This window comes from Gymnoscopelus braueri, assembly GCF_963280865.1.
Source record: "Gymnoscopelus braueri genome assembly, chromosome: 6".
Lineage (NCBI taxonomy): Eukaryota > Metazoa > Chordata > Actinopteri > Myctophiformes > Myctophidae > Gymnoscopelus > Gymnoscopelus braueri.
The window spans coordinates 40,696,385-40,716,843 of NC_137607.1; the positions used below are offsets into that span (position 1 = coordinate 40,696,385).

The 20,459-nt window shown below is 41.2% G+C and overlaps 2 protein-coding genes across 2 annotated transcripts in view; both read left to right on the forward strand.

The window, feature by feature from the left end:
• ptger3 (prostaglandin E receptor 3 (subtype EP3)) overlaps positions 1 to 20,459 on the forward strand; it is a 186,568-nt gene that overhangs the window by 127,188 nt on the left and 38,921 nt on the right. The window lies entirely within an intron of this gene.
• Positions 3,338 to 20,459, forward strand: part of LOC308087478 (ankyrin repeat domain-containing protein 13C-like) — a 51,623-nt gene continuing 34,501 nt past the window's right edge. Inside the window, exons 1-2 of the mRNA XM_080431367.1 lie at positions 3,338 to 4,018; positions 7,176 to 7,217. Coding sequence (XP_080287493.1) covers positions 3,601 to 4,018; positions 7,176 to 7,217 — 460 coding nt within the window. The 5' untranslated portion in view covers positions 3,338 to 3,600. The remainder of the gene's footprint in view (positions 4,019 to 7,175; positions 7,218 to 20,459) is intronic.

A 20,459-nucleotide genomic window follows, 5' to 3' on the forward strand; every position in this document is an offset into this window, starting at 1 on the left:
ATCGCGTAAAGATTTGCTGAACTGCAGCAGGAGAAAAATCTGTACAAAAACAAACAGGCACAGACGCAAAAATAAAAATAAAAGATCCAGCTGCATGCGGTGGGGCTCCTACACACTGAAAGTTGTACTTCATTTATGGTGAAACAGCTCCAGACCCTGGCAAAGATTAAAATGTTTACACGTCTGTTATAAAATACACAGGGAACTATAAACTATTTAATACACACACACACACACACACACACACACACACACACACACACACACACACACACACACACACACACACACACACACATACACGTGTTGATGTCAATGAGAATGAGCTGTATATTGAGTCATGGGAGGATAGTCAGGGTGGTGAATAATAGCAAACTTTTTCATGGATAGCAACAGAAGACCTGAGAGCCTGTCTTTCCCAGCTGTTCCTGAGCTGCATTTTGATCAGCATCAGTTGGAGACTGACCACTCTACTGCAGTGGTTGTCGCTGGCAATGTTGCAAATATTTTGAGGAGCTTGGTCAGGGCAGAGAAAACTGTCCACATACTGTACCGGTAGTTGATTTTAAATCACCTTAGCATAGCTTGCATATTGATGGTTGGTAGAGAGGGATGAGTAGAACACCTCGAGTTCAGTAACATTGTTTTCCTCCACGTCATAAAACCTGCAAACATCACTAGAGCAGCTCTGTCATCTGTCATGCCTTTCCAGTGACTTGAGATGGTAAGGCAGTGAATCCCTGATAGGATTGCCCCGTTTGGGGTGTCATCCTTCCCCCTGAATCTCTGGTTTACTTGGAGACGATGTTAAGAAAAGTAAAATACACCTCTGCAGTCTTTCCATTGCCTTAAATGCAAAAAACAGTATTGACATGTAAAGTACCTCTCGTACCTCTCTAGGTGGATTTGTTTAATTTGTTTGATTTGTTGTAGGATGCCAAGACAGTAGTAGGATGTCAAGACAGTAGTAGGACAGCTCAGACTCTATACACCCACTAAACCCACTGACACAGCGGGTGAGGATTGTACCAAAAATGGGGCACTCGTCTCCTTCCAAAAGTGTATTCTACCTCATTTTGGAACCAATTGGCTATGTTTAACTTCTATGTGCTAATGCTTTTCATAACTGTCGAGATGAGTGAAAAACAGGACGAAAATGAAATGGAATCATGCTTCCACAAAACTGTAAAATGGGAATATTAAAACACAACAACAGCATTAGAGGAAGAGGGAGAGCATTTTCCACTATAGAGGCATCCCATGAGTGCATATTGCCTTGCATGTATACAGTAGGAGCACGTACAGTAGAGGCCAGCTGAAAAGAGCATACAGGGCAGTCTATATGGCACTACATTATGTTTTCTCCACTGAACGGAATCACCCCCCTTGAGTTGACCAGTATTTTAGAGCCGGGCTTCTTTGATACTAGAAGTACACTAGGTACTTTTTTTACTCTTTGTAAAACAACCAATAGTTGAGTATGATACACTGACTACATTTATCTCTAAAAAGATTAGCTGTTTAGAAGCCATTCCTTCATGATCTCCATGCTTCCTAAACATCTTTACTGAAATGTCTGCATTAATTCATGGCCTGAGCAGTGTCGAAATTTGATGTATACTGTTTTAGATCATAGATAGTGCAAAGGGAAGTTACAACTTAGATAAATGCTGATACAATCTTTTCAGAAAACATTCATTCAGTCTGTGGCTGACTGTGAACAGTGTGCGAATTCAATTCTGTGTAGAGTGTAGACTTTAGATCCTAAGATTGATATCAGTGAGTAGTCCATCAAAACATTTTCCACATGAAGATGCAAGGAATTCATCTTTAGTATCTGTGAAATTACATATCTGCCTATCTGCATGGGAACACCCACACACACGCACACAAAGGCTCACACAATTGGTGGTTTATTGCTGTGTGAAGGTGACATTTTAAAAGGTCAGGCATACTGTATGACCCCAGTTGTCTGTGACAGGCATTTCTATATTTTAAAGAAAGATGTCACTGTCATAAAACATTTATATAGTTTTCCTCTAAATATTATATTATATGTGTGCTGACTGCTGACCTATTACTGGCCATCTCAGGTGTGTGTGTGTGTGTGTGTGTGTGTGTGTGTGTGTGTGTGTGTGTGTGTGTGTGTGTGTGTGTGTGTGTGTGTGTGTGTGTGTGTGTGTGTGGGGTGTGTGTGTGTGTGTGTGTGTGTGTGTGTGTGTGTGTGTGTGTGTGTGTGTGTGTGTGTGTGTGTGTGTGTGTGTGTGTGTGTGTGTGTGTGTGTGTGTGTGTGTGCGTGCGTGCGTGCGTGCGTGCGTGCGTGCGCGCATGCATGCATCATGCCTGTGTGTGGGTGAACAAATATTTCTTTGAAGAGTGAATGTACAGTATGTCATAGGTGTTTGAATTCAAAATTTAAAATCCACCTTATGAAAATTGACACTAGCACTGATTTAAAGACATTAATTGATAATTAAATTAAAAAAAAAACATCAAAAATTGTGTAATCATTTGAGTAATTATAATAACCCATTTATTTACTGTTTTATAACTGTACCTGTGTGAAAGGACTTTTTTTTTCAAGAATTTACATCTGTGCAAAGTGTGCAAATGACTTCAAACAGATACAAACATAAAGTAAAAAAGTAATACAACTTCTGTATACTGCTACGGTATATACTATAGAATTCTGATATATCACAGTATAATATGCTAGTTGACTATATATGCGTTAACCCACAAAGATAAGGAAAGATTAAAAAAAATAATTAGGTATCAGTATTATAGTTATTCATGCATGTTGGCAAAGTTGTAGTTACAACAAAATGTCATAATTGTACATGAGAAATATATTCATAGTGGTGGTGAGTGGTGACATTATTAGAATATCAGTAGTCACCCATTTTTTGTTTTGTAATAAGAGTGGGGACGCCCTGCAGACCCCCTCAAGGACCCCTAGGGGTCCTCGGACCCCACTTTGAAAACCACTGCACTAGAGTCTAGTAGTGACTAGTCCACTGTCAAATGCCAATGAATGAACTATGTTACTGTGAAGTGCTATTTGGCCTATACTGTTTATGTCTTAACCAGAGTAATGTTGCAGGCTACTGGTGTTATTTGTATTCACGTGTGTGTTATTTATGGGCTGCTACACACATGAGTAGGCCTATACTCTGTCAGTCAGATGTTAATTAGTGCGCAGCAGGACAGCACAGTATGGATGTATCGTACCGTAATGAACATGACCGATGGTAACCCCTGCGAACTCTCGCGATGTTGTCGGCGGAAGAAGACGACATACGAGACGAGTGAGTCTTCCGTACGAGTCAAATGATGCTGGAGCCGCTGGTGTCGTGCAGCCTGTCAGCCAGCGACACCACCGTGTTTGTTTAGGAGGACCTGCGAGTGTCTGTCCCCCCAACAACTGCCAACTTGTGTTGTTGTTGTGTGCGCGGCGGTGGAGGGGGGAGGTTATTGTTTTCATGTTGTGCTGTTTACAGTGTCTGTGTGTTGAAGAAGTACCAGTGGATACTCGCATATCTGTGGAGGGTCACCGTCGACTCCACCACCCTCTGCTCCCACTGACTGAGTGTTTATAAAATGACCGGAGAGAAGATCCGCTCCCTGCGCAGCAAGGACCACAAACCCAGCAAGGAGGAGGATTTACTGGAGCCGGACGAGGAGGCTGCGACCGGCGGGACGTTCACTAACAGCACCGCCACCAAGGCGAACAACAAGAGCAGAGCGAGTAAGATCTTCAGCAATCACAAGTTGATCAGATCTCCGTCTACACAACAACAACAACAACAACAGTCGCAGATCAATGCAAACACAGCGAACACGCTGTCATCGTCGGTCGACGTGGTCGACGTCGTCGTCGATGCCGACAACAACAAGAACCCCATCATCATCAGAACCGGGGAAGAGTTCCCGGTTCACGAGTGCGTGTTCAAGGGAGACGTGCGACGGCTGTCCTCCCTCATCCGGACCCAGAACATCGCACAGAAAGACGTCCATGGTGAGTTCAGTAGCTGTCTGTCTGGTAGTCATGAAGCTAAGTGGACAGAACTCATAACCTCTATACCACAGTCCACCTGTTTTAAGGAGAGCAGAACCAAATACATGAACCTCTACTAGGGTTAGCTTTAAGCTATTCCTGCTTGGGCCAACACATTAGAACAGTGCTTAAGTTCTCAACCTTTTCAGGCCGTGACAGCCCAAAATAATCATAGTTGAACTGGGGGGACCCCCCCCCCACCCCCTGATAAGCACTTGGAATGAAAGAGTTGAGGCATTACATTTTTGGTTCCACAGATAGATATTGTGAAAATAGCAGATCTACAAGCTTTTACCAGTTTTTAAAGTATAGTTTGTTGATTACTTTTGATGCAGTCATGGTCTTTCCCCCCCCATTATTTTAAAGTATTAATAAGGTCTTAAAAGTCCTTAAATTGTCACTTCACTGTCATCTGGGGACCCGCCCAAAATCATGTAAAGACCCCCTCAACCTGTTTGTCGGGACCCCCAGGTTGAGAACCACTGGTCTAGTAAGTAGTTATATAGCTCTAGTGGACAGAACTCGTAACCTACCACAGTCCACTGTTTTAAGGAGAACAGAACCACATACATGAACTTCTACTAGCGTTAGCTTAAGTTATTCCTGCTTGGGCCAACACCTTAAGTTAGAACAGTGGTTCTCAACCTTTTTAATTTCAAGGACCACTAGTTTTATATATATATATATATATATATATATATATATATATATATATATATATATATATATATATATATATATATATATATACACACACACACATATACACATATACACACATACACACTGTATATCATCTCTGGGACCCCAATCTACATTGTACATTCTCAGTGTTGATTTAACTCTGAGAGTGTACAAAGGGATTTTCACAGTTCCATTTGTACTCTCTTTGAGTTACAGGCTCATAAGTGTCCAATTAGTTGCTACTACCTATCAATAATTTAGCTACAGAACGCCTGGAACTCCCCCAAGGACTCTTTGGGGGTCCCCGGACCCCACACAGAGAACCAGTGGCATACCGGTAGGCTTTTACTGCCAAGTTGTGGGTCCTTATGTTGGAGTCCTGTGCCAGATTTGTCCTCAATGATGTTGTTGGAAATATGCTCTTTGAACAAAGTTGATTTGTTCAGCACTGTACAGCTGTTCAACATCACAGAAGGCCTATACTCTTACGTGTGTGTGTGTGTGTGTGTGTGTGTGTGTGTGTGTGTGTGTGTGTGTGTGTGTGTGTGTGTGTGTGTGTGTGTGTGTGTGTGTGTGTGTGTGTGTGTGTGTGTGTGTGTGTGTGTGTGTGTGTGTGTGTGTGTGTGTGTGCGCGCGCGCGCGCGCGCACGTTGTCTTGGATGTGTAGCAAACTGTGAGTGAGGCTTTGAAATCAAATCTGTGATGCGGTCTGGTTTCTTCAGCACACTCGTTTTCATAACATTGTGTCGGAAGTCTTGGAACCTGAGCTTCTAATTTTCTAACTTTGTTCAACCTTGATGAGGGGGCTGTACTGGAGTTGTTGAAGCCATTATGTATTCCTTAGAAGTTCACCTTTTTGTAGATGCAGGCTGCTGCTGGATTGGAATGGATTCATTATACAATTTAGGTACGAGTACACTCTTATCCAGACATGCTCTCAAAGTGCCAAGGTCGGAGTGCTGAATCAACCCTAGTTAACCAACAACAGAGTAAGTGGTCGAGTAATTGCAGTGCTAAGAAAACAAGAACAGGCTACAATATAACTAGAGTTAATACATATTTAGCAGATGAGTTGGCCTACTTAACTCACATTTTTACTAGTAAGTGTACAATATTGTCAACAACAATGTATTTGTTATCATGTGTAAGCAGAAAGGGGTTAGGGTCTTGCTCGACGTCACTGACAGGATACCTGTGTTAAATGGACATTCATTGGGTATTCTTTCTTTTTCCTTTATTTATTCAGGGAAGCCCATTGAGAGCAAGCTCTCTTTCTCAAGGTCGCCCTGATAACAACATATAAAATACATATATAATGAGAAACAATAAAAAACATTTGAATCACATTACAATACAATGTCACAGATGCAAATAAACATAGTGTTACATGAAATGGGTGCAGTCACTATGTAGTGTGTCCTCAAGAAGCACCCTTTTTTATGTCTCTATTGAGACCAATCGCACCAGTTTCAGAGAGTCCTGAAGTTTGTTCCATTTGTGTGGAGAATCAAATTGTTGACCTTTCATTTACTGGACAGCCTCTTTAAAACCACATTTATACTTCTATACTTGACCTGAGATGGCTCTGTACTTGGTGCACTCTTTTTTCCCCTCTACACACCAAATCTATTCTCTGAAAATTCCGATCAACAAGCTTAGCTCACAACTTGTAGATCTGCTATTTTCGGCGAATGTTCCCCCCCTAGAATAGGGATGCAAGGGTTCAAGTGGTTAAGCTGACCGCCACAGGCTTACTCCACATTCTTGTGGCATGAAACGGATTGTGCCTTGTTGTGCCGTAGCCAATGCCCTCTTCATGCAGTTCATCACAACATCCAGTGAAACGGCAAGCTAAATCCCAGACGGGGTTGTATTGTCACCCACATCAGGGTTTCAAACAGGGAAGTTCTGTGTGGATCTGGATGCATGTGTGCGCTCTCCCACCAGAGATCTGAGTGGTGGAAGGAGAGGCATGGCTGGATGGCGCTGATGTGGGAGATCTGCTTCCTGTGGAGTTATTCTCCTAAAGCTAACGTGGCATTTTTGCCACTTGGAAAGAGGAGAGGTTGTGTTATTACCGACAGCTTTGTATTTCCCCAAGTCTACATTTTGTAGCATCTGCCAAATGCCAAATGTTTGAAACATTTTGGCGTTATTTGGCACCTCTCAGCAAGCCATGCCGATTCTTGCTGAATGTACTGTATGACTTTTGGAATGTAGTTGTTTAATAGCCTCGTCTCTTTCTCTCTCTCCTTCTCTCTCTCCATGCCTTTCACATCACAGTTTGAAGGATTATGCCTTTTCAATTTATGACAGTGGTGTTAGATTGTGGTGCCCTGAAATACAGCAGCGTCTGTCACAGATATTATTTTAGTTTCCTATTGTGAGTGTCAAGGGCAGCCTCTAATCATTTTATCTTTATTTTTCCCCACAGGGAACACACCGTTGCATCTCGCCGTCATGATGGGCCACAAAGGTGAGTAATGATTACAGATGTCTGTGTGTGTATTTGCCTTTGTCTGCCTGTCTATCTGTTATTCCCGTCCTTACTTCAGTGTAGGTGGGCAAGGTTATAGATAATTGTGTGTTGTTTGCCTCTGTTTGCTTTCGTTTGTCTGTAAAGTGTAAACCTACAGTATCTGTCTTTCCTTGTCTGTCAGAGATGAATATATCTCTAGTCTGCGTTTGTCAGTGCATTTGTCTTTTTTATGTATGTATGTCTCAATGTACTCTGTTTGTCTAATTGTCTGCCTTTGTTGTTTTGATCTGTGTATTTTGTTGACAAAGTAACACCACCAGACATTTGTCACAGATCACAGCAAAAATCCCAAAAGGCAAGATGCTCATGCATTTATAAATACACTGAGAGATTGAGTTTACGGATCTCAGCCTAGGAAAACCATTTTTTCATGAGCATCACATCAGTCCATCTGATGCCTCCAGAGTGGAGGAGATGGATACACCGCCTCTTGATTAGTATGGGATTATTAGACAATGATTATATTGCATGAAATTGATGCAGCACTGTTGGCTCAGAAACTGTAACAGATTGAGCCTGGCGAAGAAGATAATTAGTTGAGGTAAGAGGGGTAATTTCCAACTTCCACAATGTGCACACAGTAGCACAGTTTCTGTCAGTTATCATCTGAGTGTACAAGGAGGTGAAATTCCTTTAGTGGAAGACCCATTAATCTTGAAAAAGTGACATGGCGAAAAGTGATGTTGTTTTTTTACACAATGCAGTTGTGTACTGTATTATGCAACACATTTTAGAATAACACACAGTCTAGAACACAGGATGAACGTGTTACGACCACTTTCAAGCCCCTGTAGTCTGCTTTCACTTGAGTTGCATGAGCTCAACTGAAAGCATGCCTGTACATAAAATATTAATGGTGCTGCTGGTCCTTTGTGAGTCGATGCCTACATTTAATTTCACTGGGAGTCTTCAGAACATGCTATTGAAAAATTAATGCCTTTTCTTTTGCAGAGGGCTTTCAGTGAATGCTTCAAGCATAGGGTTACCTCTGCTACCCGACTCGCATTTGTTTAGCTCCTGTCACTGGGGCATGAATTTCGAGTGCTCCAATTGATTTCGTAGTCACAAAATCCAATCCTTGCTGCAGGAGTATATTGGCCCTGTCACTGCTTATCGCCAACTGTGTTATAAGAGTGAGGAAGCCCAATGGCCGATGGGACTCTGTGGAATTGATTGTACTAATGACTTCGCCTTGCTGTGTGGCTGATGTCGTTGCCACGTCCTCCAGGGATGCCCTGGCCAGACAACACTCGCGACTAAAGCATGAGGTCATAGTTTGGGTGTGGCAGTGCTATTGTGATGGGAGGGGAAACACACAGCTGTGGCTGTGTGTACAGTCGTACAGCAGCCCAACAGTGATGCATCTCCCTAGTTTGTGATGATGAGCGGGTACTCTGACTTCTGATTTTCCCTTCTTTCACGTCTTAATGAATGCTGTTCTGCAGAAGTGCTGTACAGTATGTGGCACATTCTTTCCGCTGAGGATTGAGCAGAAGCTTGGGAATTTCTGAATTTGCAGCTCAAAGACTAATGCACTGGACAGTCAGAGCACAGTGGCAACCATGCAATTAGTGTTTTTTTGCTGTCAATACTCAACACCATATCTGACACGCAGTTTTGAGCCATTGTCACCATTGCTGCCAAGGGGCACAAGATGAGACTAATTGTCTTCTGGAGGCTGTTTTCAGTCTCACTGTCATATTTCCACCGGTGCACACATGTACAGTATAGAGAATGAACGCCCTTTCCCTGCGGCAATGCTTACTTGGCCAGCGGTCTTGCAGATACAATCGTAAGTTATTATCTAAGATGGGATTTGAGAGATGGAAGAAGGCGAGTGATTGAAACCAGTGTGCCTTAAGGCAAAGTTTCATACAACCAGTGCTAATCTTCCATCAGATTGGCACTAGAAAAAGCAGCTTGTGCAAAGCACAGAAGAGGGTGACTGTCTTGAGCTAAGCTACAATCTCTGAATAGAAATAGAAACTAGTGAAGTGAGAGCTACTTGGAAGATGATTCCTAATACGTTTTGGCAACATGCATTCGGCACATCAGGGACTTTTTTTTTCCAAAAGTGTTTATTTGTATGTACAAGTTTTGAACTGTGACTTTGGTGTGAAAGATAACAATAGGACAGATTAAACAGACTTATTATTTTCCTAGTATTTATGTGCTGCAGTATTTCCCAGAAGATTAAAGCATTTCCCCGTATCCCTATCTTGTGATTTGGTGTCGGAGAGGCGGAGACTGATGTATATAGCAGGGAAGTGAATGAGAGAAAACCCATTTGCGGATGTGCCCAGCGTCAGTTGGACCGGAGGTTGGCTGAACTTAACAGCCTGCGGAGCCTCTGACAAGTGGCCCATCTGCAGCCAATGCACGTAGTGTAGCGTGAGGGCATTAGATTAGCACAGCGCTCCTCCATCCCTCTCTTCTACCCTCCGTCCCTCACTCCCTGCCCTGTCATAGATGCATTTGTCTTGGTCAGGAGCCCTCATGCAGCCACTGCACATTATATTCAGCACAGAGACCCACATGGATTTAGTTTTATCAATGCTCTCACAACAGAAAGTCATATGGAATTGAAATCGAATCTTGGCTAATGAGTTATAGATTATGTAGTATTGGGGGTAGTTATATTTTTAATTCAAATGAACGCCCCACAGTTGTTGTTTAGTTTAGTTATATTTGCCAGAGACAACTAAAAACACTGCCCCTCTTTCTGTCTTTTGTATTTATTATATTTATTGTATTTAGTTTTATTTTATATTATCTATTGTACTGTTTATGTGTTTTACATTAGTCTTGTTTTGGTGGAGCGGACTATGATTTATTATGCATATCTTGTGTTTCTGTCTTGTCATCCTACATTGGAAAGCATTTGAGGTCAACTTCTGTTATTTTTAACCCATTAAAACCAGGAAAGCATCTGTGTAACCACTTCAACCATTATGTCATACTTTGACTATTCAAAAATAGCAGATATACAAGCTCATGCTATGAGCTATGAGCTTGTAGATCTGCAATTCTTTTTAAATCTTGAAAATTTGCGCAAATCTTTGAATATATGTATATTTTTAAGCGATTTTTTTAAACTAAAATCTTTGCTTCTGGGGGTCCCTTACATAAACTCTTTTGAGATGGGGGGTCCACGGCCTAATACATATCATTTTGGGGGCCCTTGACATGAAAGAGTTTGAGCACCACTGATATAGCAACATATGTTTTTAAGACATTTGTAGAATCTGCCTCAGGTCTTAACACATTGATTGCCAAGAACGAGTTAACTCGTTTTTAAAATCCATCACTTGATTGCCAAGATCGAGTTAACTTGTTTTTAAGATTTTTTTTTAAATTTGACCCAAAGACCAAGGAGATATGATTTTTCGAAGATCTAGACTCCCATCCACTTCCTTGTTAACTTAAAACTTAAAAAGTCTGTATCTCGGCTCCTGAGTACTTTTTTTTTTTCAATGAAAAATCTCTGGCAATAAACTGCAAAAAATCTGAAATAACTCTGGCAGTCAAATTAATGGGTTAAATGTGCTATTATAAATATCTAATGTTTATATAAATAAAGATGACTTGACTTGAACCTGGACTGAACCACATGTCAGCCTGGTCTGTAGCTATGGACACATCATGCCCCAGATATTCAGCCTGCAGATGATGTAACATACAGTATATATCTGCTAAATGTTGCAGTGATTACAATCACAGAAATCAGCCGGGTGAAATATGGGTCAGGCAGCAGAATGCTGTTGCACTTATCTGCCCGTGGAGCTGGAGCAGCGGGCAAACTCTTCCTCTTCATCATTCCGGGTCTCAGAGTGGGGTCCTGGGACCCCCAGGGGTCTTTGAGGGGGTTCCAGTGGGTCCACAGCAAAATGAGGAACAGTTTAAACCTTTAAGCTCCATTTAATCTTATGAAAATAGAATATCTACAAGCTCACAACGCGTTACGATATGGGGGTCCCTTAACACAAAATGTTTTCAAATGAGGGTCCGTGGGCAAATACAAAATAAATTAGGTTTAGGGTTATTTCCATAGAAAAAAAGAAAGGGAAGAAGGTGTACTGTAAGGAGATCAATTAAAGACCCTAACCCTGACAAACACATTATCTACATATTTACACATAGTACCTGAGATAAGATATAAGGTGCTTGAGCATAGCAGCAGATGTATACTGTGCATGATATACTTAAAAAAAACACAAAAACATCATCCACTGTAAACTTCAACTAGCAATTGGGCTAGTGCCATGCTCATTTGTAAGGCTTTTTCTTGCTTTTTCATGAGGGCTGAACCATAGACATATAAAGGCATTGGTATCACAGGCGCCATTTTCGCGTAGGCAAGCTGTAGGCAAGCTTCCGCGTGTGTCACAGAAGGGGGCGTTCGGTAGGCCAATCAGAGGCAGGTGGGGCGGGACAACTATATTCTGACAAGTCTTGGAAAAGACGCACTGTGATTGGCCAGTAGTCAACGCGCTGTGAGCGCTGTGATTGGCCAGTAGTCACTTTGAGTGTCAGTTTGCCTACGCTAAAATGGCGGCCGCGATACGAGTTGCTCCAACGAACTGCAGAGGCCAATGAGGTATCTAGGTTTCTATATCTATGGGCTGAACTACTGCTCAAAATAATTAAGGGAACACTTTCATCCCTTAATTCTTTTGAGCAGTTTTTGTTAGCAGTATGTACACAGTTCATTAAGGGATCAAAGTGTTCCCTACATTTCTTTGAGTAGTATATTTGGGGACCACTGGCCAAAAATGTTTTTTAACCCATTTGAGCGTCCCTATTTTTGGCATTCAACATTTTCACCAGCTTGTGTAGCAAGCTGTGCTAGTAGTGATTTTTTTTTACAACACTTTTTCCTCATTGGCTGTCCTTTAAGTCAGTGCTTCAATCTCAACCCTGTGACCCCCAAAATAATCCTATTTGAACTGGTGACCCCCTTCCCTGATAAGCACTTGGAATGTAGGAGTTGAGGCATTACATTTTGTTTTGACTCGGTTCCACAGATAAATATTGTGACAATAGCAGATCTGCAAGCTCACAATGCCTCGCTTTGTTTGCAAGGCGTTGTGAGCTTGTAGATCGGCTATTTTCAAAAGTTTTGCCTCTTTCTTATATTATTTGACAAGTGTTTTTTGGTATTAAAAAGGTCTTAAAAGTCCTTACATTGTCACTTCACCCACTGTCATCTGGGGACCCCCCCAAAATCATGTGGGATCACCCCTGGGGGTCCCGACACACAGGTTGAGAGCCACTGCTTTAAGTCAATGGGGAGTCTGCAATGTTCTGAAAAGGTTTTAAAAGAGATGAAAATAGCAGATCTACAAGCTTACAACAATTATGGCTATTTTTGCAAAGTACAAAAATAGGGCTGCTTAAATTGTTAACGATTTTATTTCAACAAATGTTATTTTTGCGATTTGAACTGCAACGGTATAATTTTTTTAAATAATACAGCAGCTCCTTGTAGCTGTCTTTATTGACGAGGGCACTGTACATTTAGCTAAATAATCCATAACAAGGTTGAATTATTTCCTAGTGTCTCTGTGAGCTACTCTCATGGGGTAAATGCTGAATAAACCGTGTATTTACCGGTTTCGAAATGAGATAATCTTAGTTATTTCTTGTGAGTCACTCACAATACATTAATTATCAAGGTTGCATCATTGTGTTGCCTTATTAATGACACTTGTTGTCCACTAGTGTCATTATTTGAAGGCACCAAATTGATTGATTGAATACTTTATTAGTCAAACATTTTTAACCGCACAGAGGTACAGTAAAACATTTAGGCTAAAAGGACAACAGAAAAAGGTCCTGGGGACTTGTTTCCATTGTGGTCCTATGTATTCAATTCATCAACAGAGCATAGAATATTGACACATTAATTTCATCAACAAATACTTATAGCTATATTTACAGAGGAGAAAAAGGGAAAACGGCGGCAGTGTAATCATCCTCAATTACTGCAAAAAGCCCTCATTTATTTATTTTGATACCTGCTTTTCTAGTTTCTGCCTGTTCAAAATGGCTTCTATTTATTTCTGATTGATGAATTACAACTAGCATAACTAATCAAATAGATTTTCAAAAAATCAGAAAAAGCCAACCTACAACTCAGTTGTAGATCGGTTATTTTAGCTATTTTTAGTGGTTAATCAGCCTTATCGATTTTGCCGATTTATATAAATCAATTTGAATATTTTCGCGCTGATTCGTTGATATATATATATATATATAACTGAAATCACAGCATTGCATGGTTGAGATAGCGCACATGTTAAAATTTCAATTGATTGTTTAGACCTAGCTCTTGCCTAGCACCATACCCATTTCCCTTTCCTGTGGCAGGGTAGCCTGAGTTTTTTTTAGAGCGGCTGTCCTGTAAGCAAAAGGCACAAATTAAATCAAATCCCCACAATAGCCAGTGTATACCAGCAGCCACATGTCCTTAAATCATGTCACTGAACCCTCGCCTGTGCATGCATTGTTGGCCAGTATATTGTAAAATGTATAGCTTTCTTTATATCTTTAGTTTGCTCGATGTACATAGCTGAAACAAACCCTGTCAAGCACCTGCTCAGCTTTATTTAACCACATTAAGGCCATGTGTTTCCCAGCTGAAAACACAAGGCGCTCTCGTCCAAACGCCTAGAGTTGAAAATATTTACACTCTGGGCGAACCAGATAAAAATGCCAGACATGAACATGCAGAATAGACACTCATAGCCTCGTCTCGCTGCTGCCGTCAGTGTTCCCATTGAAAACGCCTTAGTGGACACAGTTCCTAACCCTGGCGTCCCAATTTTAGGGACATTTTCAAAAATTACAAAAACAAAAATAGCAGATGTACAAGCTCACAATTTGTCGCAATACATTGTGAGCTTGAAGATTGGTTATTTTCATTATATATCATGCAGCAAATGAAATATGGGGCTTAAGTGGTTAGTTGTATTAGTGCACAATACGCCACTCAACATTCAACATGCAGTCCAATTCAAGTACATAGCCTAGGTGGTTAAATGCAGCTGAAGTTAATAACAGTAATTCTGTTCCATTTACAGTACACATGTACTTATATGGCGTCATGGCAAATGTCTGCTGTGAAAAAGGTCACTTGGCCTGAAATTGAAGCTTGACATTTATATGTGGCTTTCAATGGCTGCTTACCGTTGTTAAACACAATTGAATCACCCCCCCCCCCCCCCCGCTTCCATATTTGATTCCCATTTTGGTGATAAGACCTCCATTGAACCACTTACATGATGATGTTGGTGTTAGACTAGTAATTCATTGCAAGCGTAACTGCTCTCGGTGCTCACCATCGCTAATCATATCTTTTTATTAGTCCTTAATTACACTCATGGGATACAGCTCCTGCTCGGTGTTGTGCGGATAATATGTTTTAATTAGGAAGCGTTTGAAAATATATTCTCGCATTGTTATAAAGAATGCATGAGACCTCTGCCCAGTAGACATTAATAAAACATAGACACGGGTGAGCATGTAGATCAGAGTGTGACATTCTAGCTGTGTGAGGGATGTGCTCTTAGCTACACAGGCGATACGTTCTTTATGCCCTCTTATGTTGATTAATTGTAGCATTTCTGACTGTGCTTGTTAACGATTTCATCATTAAGACCAGTGCCCCTGGACATAAATTCACACTTTGCTGCTGGTCTACAATTGAATCCCATCAGTCCTTTCCCTGCTTAAACACCCTGAGTTGCGAGCCATCTCTGAACCTGTCAGTCTGAATAAAGAACTGGAGTGGACGGAGGGCGCTCGGGTGACGCAGTGGTAAAGTATCTGCCCACCACCGCGGGGGTTGTGGGTTCGAATCCACCATGGTGCATCGGGCTTTGTTGAGCAACAATTGGCCCGTGTCCGGGGGAGGGTGTCACTGCAGGTACTCCTATGGGCTGGGGTGGCCCCCCACCGGTCCTCCCGGTGGGGGGCTCCTCACTGGCAGGTGAGTCTGTAAGATACAACAGCAGTCACGATACACAAAAATTTGTGTTGGGTGGAATCAATAGGCATAATGACTAAATTGGGTAGAAAAAGTTGGAGTGGACTGTCCACTCCAAAGTTATAGAGACAGATGCTAGTTTGTTTAAAAAAATAAAATAATAATGACTGTAATGTTTTTTGCAGCATTATCACAGTTAACAGCTAGTGTCTCTGTACAGTAGATACAGTAGATACCATAATGTCTGTGATTTCGACTCTGTATGAGAACGCCGCTCTTGTTTCACGTTTGTTTTTGGAATAGTAGTACTGCCACTGATGGTTTTTTTTCAAGTCTGAACTTGAGACACAGTGGTGTTTGTATTGAATTTATCCACACAACTTAATAGGGCTGACCCAGTGAGCTGGAGATAAAAGACCGTATTGTTCAGCACTCCACCCGAGCCACTCATACACTGAATGCCTAAATTGTATATGGCTTTTGTTAGCTTAAATGACAAGAGTCATCTATTGAAACGCCTCACCAAACAGGCCGTGATGATCAAGGCTGTGATCCTGGCCCATCAAGTGGCTGCCCTAGTTATCCACTCAATGGATCAATGTCTACCACTTTCACTTAGTCTGCAGTCTGCACGCCACTGTTCCTCAACTGCTTATGCACGCCACTGTTCCTCAACTGCTTTTGCACTGGAAATATGAACTCAACGATAGGGGTGCAACAGTAGATACTTTAATAAAATAAAGAATTCAAAACCAATCCCTATTTTGGGCATGTTATTAGAAGCGCAAACATAAAAAAATAAAGGTAAAATATCACAACTTGTTGCATCACGGTGCGGTGTGAGCTTGTAGATCGTCTATTCTGCCACTCTGCTACTTTTGCACAACACAGTTGTGTATAAAATTGTGTAGAAAAGAAGCTTACAAATAATAAAGAAACTTTAATTAATCGAAAAAGTAATCAATAGAATTATCGCTAAGACAATAATCGATAGTTGCAGCCCTACTCTGCAATATATTGAATAACAAGTTTTCTTTTTTTAAGTGGTTCTTTGTCTTTTTCTGGTCCTGCCCCACTGGATGAGTTAACACCAGTCTAGGCCTAGTATTATTTGCATGTGAACTGCTGCCAAAACATAGTGACAAGTGTGTTGGGCACAGTAGGAGTGTGACTACTTCCTCCCAGTGCTGAGATAGAGCTTCATATGGAAGGTCATCACAGGCATTGGCAGCCGAGCAGGAACAGGAGGCTCCACATTGCGGTTTGCTGATAAGCTGTCCAGCAGGAAGAAGGATCATGTATTATTGTATTCACTTCTGATCTGACTTCAGGAACAAGTAGGGATTGATAAGAATGTATTGATACCAAGGCTGATTGTCGCTTCTGCTAGGGGTGCAACAGTTAACTCATTCAGTGCCACATGACGTCTAAGACGTCACGTTTTATCGCCATTGTTAAGCCCTGAGCGCCACATGATGTCTAAGACGTCACGTTTTATCGCCATTGTTAAGCCCTGAGCGCCACGTGACGTCTAAGACGTCATGAAAAATAAAAAATAAAATAAAAATCTGAACCCAAGATATCATGATTTGAAAATGTGCTGCTCCATTCACTCTTTGTTTAACTTCTTACTGAAAAAGTCTGTATCTCGGCTCCTGAGCACTTTTTTTTTTTACAATGAATCTTTGGCTCTGGCACTGGGACAACACAGCCAGAAATAAGTCTGGCACTGAATGAGTTAATTGAACTAATCGATTTAATCGATTTATAAAAAGTTATCAATAATGTACAAAAATTATCGATTGAAAAAATAGGGATAATTAATTGACCCCTATTTTGAGCTTGTCATTATAGGCGAAAGGTTTCAAAGAATACAAAAATAGTGAAATTGATTTGTTTATATAAATAAAATAAAAAAACATAGAAATCCCACACTTTGCACTCGGGTGCCAGTGAGGAGGCCCCAAACGTCCTCCCGGTGGGGGCTCCTCGCTGGCAGGTGAGCCAGTAGGATGCGACAGCAGTAACATGTTACAACACACAGAAATGGCGTGACGACTAAATTGGGGAGAAAAAAATATGAATCCATTTTCTTTTCGATAGAATAATTGCTAAGAAAATAATCGATAGTTGCAGCCCTAATTCTGCTTTTTGGTCAGATTATTAATCGATTCCCTTATTGACTTCTGATCAATTTTCAGCGTGGAAAAAGAGTAGGTCTATTAAGGTTTTGAACTGTTTTATTATTTAGTCTAAATACACTTAGAATACTGGTTCCCAATCGGTGTGCAGAGGCATACTGGTGTGCCATGATCCAAGTCCAGGTGTGCCTTGAGCCCTCTCCAGACCAATCCGAGTCGGCCCGATTTTGGGCCGAATTGGCTTCGGGAAGCGTCGGCCAGTCGGTTAGGGGTCCGTCGGGGGGTCCGTCGGGACCTTTTCGGCCGACCCAGAGCCGACCGAACATGTTCAGCTTTTTAGCCGACTGGTAGCGCAGTGGCAGTGACAACAGAGGGCTGTCGGTGTTGCCAGATTATGTGAGAGAAACAAGCGACCATGTCTAAGAAAACCTACATTCACTGTTTCTCGTGAGGGAGAGGGGGAGAAAGAGAGAGAGAGAGAGAGAGAGAGAGAGAGAGAGAGAGAGAGGGAAAGAGAGAGAGGAAGGGGGAGAGAAAGAGGAAGAGAGAGGGGAGGAAGACAGAGAGAAAGAGGGTGGGAGAAAGGGAGATACCAGGAGCGAGGGAGAGAGGAACGGAGAAAGCGGGAGGGAGAAAGAAAGGGAGAAAGAAAGGGAGAGAGACGGAGAGAGAAACTGAGGGAGGGAGAAAGAGGGAGGGAAAAAGCGGCAGAGAGAGAAGGAAAGAAAGAGAGAGGGAGAGACAGAGGGAGAGAAAAAAGGGAGAGTGAAAGATTGAGAGAGAAAGAGCGAGCGAGAGATTGAGGAGACGGAAAGAGGGAGAGAGAGAACGAGCAATTAAGTGAATTGCTTTCACCTGCTGCTGCTGCTGCTGCTGTGCGGAGTGTGCTACAAGGCATATCTCCGCCAAGCCAGGGTGACCTACCCAGGCTCATGAAATTCATATTCAGGCATAGTAGCCAATTAGAATGAAATCTGCAAAAACGGACTCATATACTGATACAGAACCATATATTGGCTATATATTATGGCTGTCGGGTGGAAATCTTGTATGTTCCTTTTTTATTATTATTTAAAAACCATTTAAAATCGTGAAAATAGCCAATCTACAAGCTGTAATTATTAATAATTAAGAAATACTATATTTTAAAGAGTGAAAAATCAACTAAAGTCATTATTAGTGCAAGTTCATTCACATTTTATTTGAATGAAAATAACTTGTGGGTAAAATACATTCTGTGAATCTAATGTGATTAATGTGACCCCTACTTCAGTCAGTAAAGTCCAGGGCTGAATGTGACATATTGAGACCTATATAACTAAATATTGGTCATTTGCCAACACATTATTTTGTGAAATAAATGGGTAATATTTCACAGATAGTTATACTATTCTTATAATATATTAAAATACAATCATCCTTAACCTTCAAGTTAAATGCATTATTTCCGTGGACTTAAAAATCAAAAATCTTTATTATTTTTTTGGATGGCCTTCCTGCCCTGGCAGGAAGGCCGAGCAGGGCCTTTGTGCCCTCCAAAAAATTACAACACCAAAGGCCAAGTGGCCTTGCCCCTAAAATGACGAAATTCCAGGCTTGAATGCAATAGATGTACTCTGAGTCTGTTACAAGTAAAAGTCCGGAATTCAACATTTACTTGAGTAAAAGTACTAAAGTATTGGTATAAAAATTTACTTAAAGTACCAAAAGTAAAAGTACAAAAATGTTTGAAAATAGCAGATCTACAAGCTCAGAACGCGTGCATCGCAACACGTTGTGAGCTTGTAGATCTGCTATTTTCAAATAGCTTATAGGTATAAAATAGGGCTAAAGTGGTTAATGTATGTTTCATAATGATTTATATCTGCAAAGTAACTAGTAACTAAACATTTCAAATAATTGTTGTGGAGTATATAGACAATTGGAAATACTCCAGTAAAGTAAAAGTACCTCAAAATTGTACTTAAGTACAGTACTTGAGTAAATGTACTAGTTACTTTACACCACTGCACGTCAGTGAAGAAAAAACGCTGGGAACATCCCTAAGTGGCTTTGCAGGGAAACAAGCCCAAAGTCGCTTATAATAAGCAGACCTGGCAACGCTGGCAGGCTAAAAGTCAAATTAGCACATGAATGGCCAGTCGGCTGACAGACTTAAATGGCAACTTTTGCCAACCGAATACCAGTCTGTTGCAGTCTGGAGTAGTCTGCAATAGTCTGGACGAGTCTGTTTGGTGCGGAGTTGCCTTTGGGATTTTGTGACGACTACATACTGTATTCAGATTCACTGCTACTACACTCACCCCCCTTTTGACCTCCCCCACCGGGAAAGCCGATCCGGGTCACGGCACCATTGTAACATCTTAACCGCTAGCCTAAAGGGGAATTCCCCCTTGGCCAGGGGAGATAATAGGCTTTTGGTCATCAGGCAGTAGTGGCACAAAGCGTGCCACTACTGCTACACATATATACAGTACAAAAACGTTATTCATTATTTTTTAAATTTACTATACTTTGTGCGCACTGATTTCCTAATACAGAGGAAAAGTCTATTTCCTACTTTTATTTTATTTTGTATCCCTATTCTGGGCATGTCATTATAATAATATTATAATGACATGCCCAGAATAGATAGATTATTCGTTTATATTATAGACAAACTCTAGATTCAATTCCAGTTCTACAGGAAAGTTTTCCCTTTTGTTGGGAAACCAAACTGTACCTGCTATTCTACACAATCCCAGTGGAAATATGTTGTGGTCTTGTACACTTGATTTGTATTTCATTTTATTATTATTTTTGGACAGTGGGCAAACCACTTTGTATTTTCTTCTTCTTTGTTGACATAAAGAACAGGAAAGGGAGACAGTGTATCAACATCACGTGACAAACGCTGTGGTGAGGTTTGTGTAGTTTCCTCTACTTTCAAAGGAATCTTCACCACTTTGCCTTAGACATCAGAACAAAACTTTATTTTTATGGAAGCTTTGGTTGTTATTTTAGTAAGCAGGGTTTGTGTTTCAGTAAGCAGGTTAGTATATTAACCCCTTC